Below are 5410 nucleotides of genomic sequence, written 5' to 3' on the forward strand. Positions count from 1 at the left end.
TTAATATTTAATAAAAAGCTAGTCAACTGACTTGAAGTAATATTTTGATGATTCTTCCATGGAATATTTTTCCCCCATCCTCAAAATGTATCTGTATGCTGATATGTGAATCGATTGTCCTTCTAATTACTGTGTACTGGCCTAATTGCACTTGTATGAATACTTGAATATGCTTTTAAATCTTAAATTTTAAATCTTTCAGCATTCAGGTCTTGAACAGCGGAGAAACAGCGTGGTCTGTAATACTGTGGAGCTTTGGGAGCCAACCAGATGGCATCTTCTACTTCTGTGCCTGTAGGTTTCCACTATGAGACGAAATATGTTGTCCTCAGCTATTTGGGTCTCTTATCCCAGGAGAAGCCTCAGGGACAGCATTCTCTGCCAACTCAAGGTAGTGTTTTTTGTTTACACATATGGGAGGAAATTAACTATAAAATATCTTATATAGTTATATACTTCAGAATGTTGTAAAATAAAATAATGCATTGCTGGGGACAGATAAATAAAAGGAGGATAATGATCTTTATTGTAGTGGGGGTACACATATTACAAAATGTTGTAAAATAAAATAATGCATTGCTGGGGACAGATAAATAAAAGGAGGATAATGATCTTTATTGTAGTGGGGGTGAAATCTAGTTTATGTGGCACAATGTATGTTCATTAGGCCTGTTCTCAGTCCTCAGTCATTTCGCTTCATAACATTTTAAAATGTTAAGTGTGTGGTTAATGTCTAACTTACTGAGTGGGTTATGGAAATAGCATGAATTGAAGTCACGCTATGCTAGATTCTCATTTTTAAGTAATAGAATATATTCTTCAGTATATTTATAGGTACCATTCATGCGTGGGAAATCGCTTCCAGTACCTTTCCAGCTTTGTTACAGTTATTAACATTTCTAATATCCCATTGTACAGCTACAATTGCTTGTAACTAATGTGAACCTTTTCCATTTTCCTAGTAGTTTAATACAATACCTGCTTGATTTTCAGGGTTTTTAGTATTTTTCATTTTGTGCAGTATTGTAAAGCTTTAAGCATTGGTGGTTATAATATCTTTAAACCTGCTGCTCATGCATACAAAAAAATAGGATGTAAACAGAAACATTTGCCTCTGTTGTCTTTTAGCTGAATCCCTATGTTTTATCATCTATGTGTAGATGGGGGAATGCATCTGTAATTTTTAAGGCTGGAAGAACTTCTGCCTCTGGGAGTCAACAAACATGGACAGAAGTAGCACAGACAGAGCTCCCTTCCCACAAGAGGAAATAATTAGATCGTTTCTGTTGCCTTACTGTATCTCTAGATTTTTAGGTACAGATAGAGCTGAGGAAAGTAGTTCAGGTAATGGTGATGGACAAATCAAGGGAAACTAGGAGAAGACACTCCTGGACATGTCAGGAGCACAGCAGGATCCAGGAACATGCTGTCTGTGAACATGATCCTTCAGAGGGAGTGTAATTGCATGTAGAATAGGCAAACCCTCATGTCCCCATTTTTTTACCTGGGATCCCAGTCAACGTCTTGTCTGTCTTTGATTCCGTTTGTTTTAGATTCCTTGATTCAATTAGGCAGCATGATGTTAAGTCTGTGAATCAGGCTAATGTGACAGTTCTAATCAGTTTGATAACCATGACCCTAGAAAAGATGGTGTGAAGGAACGAGCTTGCAGGCCCTCTCTGTTTCTTCTGATTTGGACCCCTGGAAGGTTAGAAGAACCCCACAGCTGTCCCAAGTATTTGCATGGCAATACTTCCCTGGGGTGCCATTTACAAACCAGGTAACCACTGACTGCCACCAGTGACTCTTAGGAGTATATACTGCCAGATGGAGTCATATGTCTAGCACTTTGTGCTTGCATTACTGTTTTGAAGCCCCATCTAGTTGCTGTGTCTCCCACTTTGCCTCTGCAGGCAGAAGTGGGGGCCATTATTGCATCTTCACAATTTAGAGCTATTATGGTCCAGGGATGGAGAGTTTCTCTGCTTCCCCTCCCTGTAACCACTCTTCAGACACCAAGAACAAATAGGTGTGGTATTTTTCCCAGAGTTTGGACTCGGAGCATTTAAAATATGAGAGAGTTCAATGAATGAATAAAAGAATACACATATTCTTTTCAAGCAATTCAGGCTTAGCAAGGGAACAAAGAAAAAGTGAAAATACACAGTTTTTGGTCCCTACTGTAGGTACTTTAAATCATGTTGAATTTTAGGACAGCCAAGATTTATTTGAAGTTGCACTAAAGTTAGACTTCCTCTTTGCCTTAGACTTCTAGGTTGGGTCTTCTCTCCATAGTCCTCTGCCTCGTGGCATCCTTTGGTGAAAGCTTAGTCCATCATGGCTTGTGAGCATCTGAAGAACTGTCCAAAATGGAAGAAGAGACCTCTTCCAGACTTTTTGTAACCCCTCCTTTGCCCCCCCCCCCTTGGGATGGCCTTCCTGTTCCAAAGGAAGAATTTTCCTTCTGCTGCATTAGTCTTCCTGACTTTAAGGCCATAAGTGTGACTTACTAGCAGGAGATGAGATAGTATGCCATTAGCATAGCTAAGAGTTTGAGTTGTCTAAGTTGGGAGTTTGATGGCTCCTATCTCTAACCTCTCTTCTGTGTACATAGAGCAGTCACAATAATTGAAACATTGCATTGAAAAAGTTGGCTGTGGGGTGTTCCACCGATAGCCTTCGTTTTCATAATTGTGCATTTACCAACCTTATATCTGGAAAAGGATACTCTTGTATTGTGCAGTTGCAGTTGTATAGTCTTGTAACAGGGCATACTGTGCTACAGATCAAAACTGACAGATTTTCCTGTAATGAACTAGCCTGTACTACCAATTAAAAGAATACAATTACTTGCATTTTTATCCTGGGAGAAATGCTGTAAAGGAACCGTCACAGTTTGAGTTGTCTTGTCAGTAAAGCACAGCTAAATATGGCTTCCTGTGGAGTCTGGCAGTGCCACTCTTGAACTGACCGGAGGGCGTCACTTTAGAGCAACGTATTATTATGCTAGCATTATGGAAGCTGGCAAGCCTTTTCTGGTTCTTTATGAATAGCTTTGTAAATAGAAGAAAAATGGGTAAAATTTGGCAGCAAGAATATCCTGTTGTGCTGAATCAATTTTTGGAACTAGAATGGGGTGTTTCCTATAGCCATCTACCCCATAAATATCTAATTTGATAATCTTTGCAGTATTGCCTCTTGGAAAAACCATCAGAATGGGTGCTTTTTATGCATTAACAGCGCTGAACAGTTGCTTGAATGTTGAGTTGCTTTGAAGTTGGATATTTCAATGGAGTGGAGGACATTAATAGTACAAATTAGCTGCTTAAACAGTACTTGTACGTGCTGAAATTTCTCTTCCTCATTTTCAGCATGGTTTCTTATCTAGTATGACAGCTTGTTATGTGTGGTCAGCATCATGCAAGTCCTGTGGAAACAGGTGTTAATAATGGATTCTTTCTCAGTTGGGCAGGACAAAGTTTTCTTGTATAATAGTAATGTAGTCTTTCTCAAAGGGGGGTATTGTACAAATACTTAGGTGGTCAGAATGAGCTCTCTACTGTCAAAAGAGCTGCTGTTTCCCAAGTTGTAATTTTGGCAGTTTTGTAATGGTGCTACTCCATGGAAGGGTAGTTTGGTAGTATCCCTGGTCTAGAGCTATGTTTTCCTGCCTTGTAGTCTAAAGGACCAGAAACTCCATCAACACCTAGGAATGACTTTTGGCCTAACCCGGTACACTCTTATCCTTCAGTATTTTTTGAACATGGGACACTTTGGGTGTTTACAGACAGTTCTCTTGTTTTTACATGTTGCTTGGGAATATATAGTAAGGGTTGAAGCTGTTAGGATGAGGTGGGTTGGTAGAATTTATGACATGAAGGTGAACAGTGATGCTGGTTCTTCCCACTGTTGCTATCTCTTTAAACTAGAACCAGGCCTGCCTCCCTAACCAATGGTGGTTGATATTGGACTTTCATCTCAGTAACATACTGCATTGGAACATGGTTTGCAGTTCCTTTTTTATTTCTTTTCCATCCCTATTTTTTTTGGGAGGGGGAATATAATTATTAAAACCTTGGCATAAAAAACTTGGCCCTCACTTTTGATCTTTAGGAGGTAGTTGAAGACAGTTTTATTTAGGACTGCATTTGATTAAGTTTAGTAGCAGTCCTGAGTAGTGATTTTATATCTCGGTTTTATGTTTTTAATGTATTTATTCTGGGTGTTTTACCTATGTTTGTAAGCTGCCCTGACCCTCCATAAGGAAGAAAGGTGGCTGATAAATGTTTTAAATAAATAAAAGACTTAATATTTTAAAACGTAGGCCAAAAGGGACGTGAGCTGATAGGTAAACTGTTTTGAAGCAAATGCCCTTGCTCCTGAATGCCAAAAATAATGTCACTATAACTGTATAGATTTTAGGAGGGGGAATTTCAACTTGGCTGTATTACTCAGACAGTTCAAAAGGCCACCAGTTAAAGTATTTGATACATTTATTTATATTTCGAATCCTGAAAAGCTGAGAGAGAATGAGTCCTTGTGGTAGAATATGTGGGAAAAGAGGTGCATTAAAAGAACCCTATCTTCTGCAATGTTGGTCGATAAAATTTGTAAGAAGAATATAAATAAAAGTACATGAGGTTTTCTGTTGAAGAAGAATGTGTATGTAAAGATCTCTTTGTTTTGCAAGTTGCTAAGGAGAAAAGCATCAGAAAAATTACATTAATTTATTGCTTTAAATCGGAGTGTTGAAGGGCTTATCAATCAGTGTCTGTAGGGTCAGAGGACCAGGTTTGCTTTCTTCCTGTAAATATTAGTGTTTTGAATAACAAAACATATAAGGTTGCATTTCAGGGAAATTGTGTTAATACTAGATTATTAATGCATGGATAATGTCTGAATTATGTATGGTCATTGCTTAATTTTCAGTCTTTTGCTATATTTAAATACACTTTAAAGCAGGGTTGTCAAACATGCGGCCCGGGGGCTGGATTAGGCCCCCGGAGGGCTTCTATCAGGCCCACAGTGGAACTGGCTGTCTTCTGCTGCTTCTTCCAGTTCTGCTGCTGCTGCGTCATCATAGGTTTGCAGTTTACAAATACACACCTGAACAGCATACTCAAGATTGCAACAGCACAGACATTTTGATGCAGTAATTCAGAGCAAGATGTGTCAGTTATCAGACACTATTTTTTTAAGCCCCCGGAGGGGATTTTTTATTGCATTGTTTTATAACACTACAAACTACAACAGAAAATGGGAAGGGGGACTACATTTATGGGATAAAGAAAGATACCCACTACTGACTAAAAACCCCAGAGAGGAGATCATCCCACTAGCTTAACCATACATTTAGTCTTAATCCCGTTAATCTTACTATCAACTGAGTCAAGTTTAGCATTGACTTTTT

At 38.7% G+C, this 5410-nt stretch overlaps 1 protein-coding gene across 1 annotated transcript in view; it reads left to right on the forward strand.

Annotated features, from left to right (window-relative positions):
- The first annotated feature begins 215 nt into the window (after positions 1–215).
- The window catches only part of BCL2L13 (BCL2 like 13), a 41267-nt gene continuing 36072 nt past the window's right edge, over positions 216–5410 (forward strand). Inside the window, exon 1 of the mRNA XM_015417168.1 lies at positions 216–391. Within this exon, the coding sequence (XP_015272654.1) occupies positions 271–391 (121 nt within the window). The 5' untranslated portion in view covers positions 216–270. The remainder of the gene's footprint in view (positions 392–5410) is intronic.

The sequence above is a fragment of the Gekko japonicus genome, unplaced genomic scaffold, assembly GCF_001447785.1.
Source record: "Gekko japonicus isolate JY-2015 unplaced genomic scaffold, Gekko_japonicus_V1.1 scaffold1297, whole genome shotgun sequence".
NCBI classification, from domain to species: Eukaryota; Metazoa; Chordata; class Lepidosauria; order Squamata; family Gekkonidae; genus Gekko; species Gekko japonicus.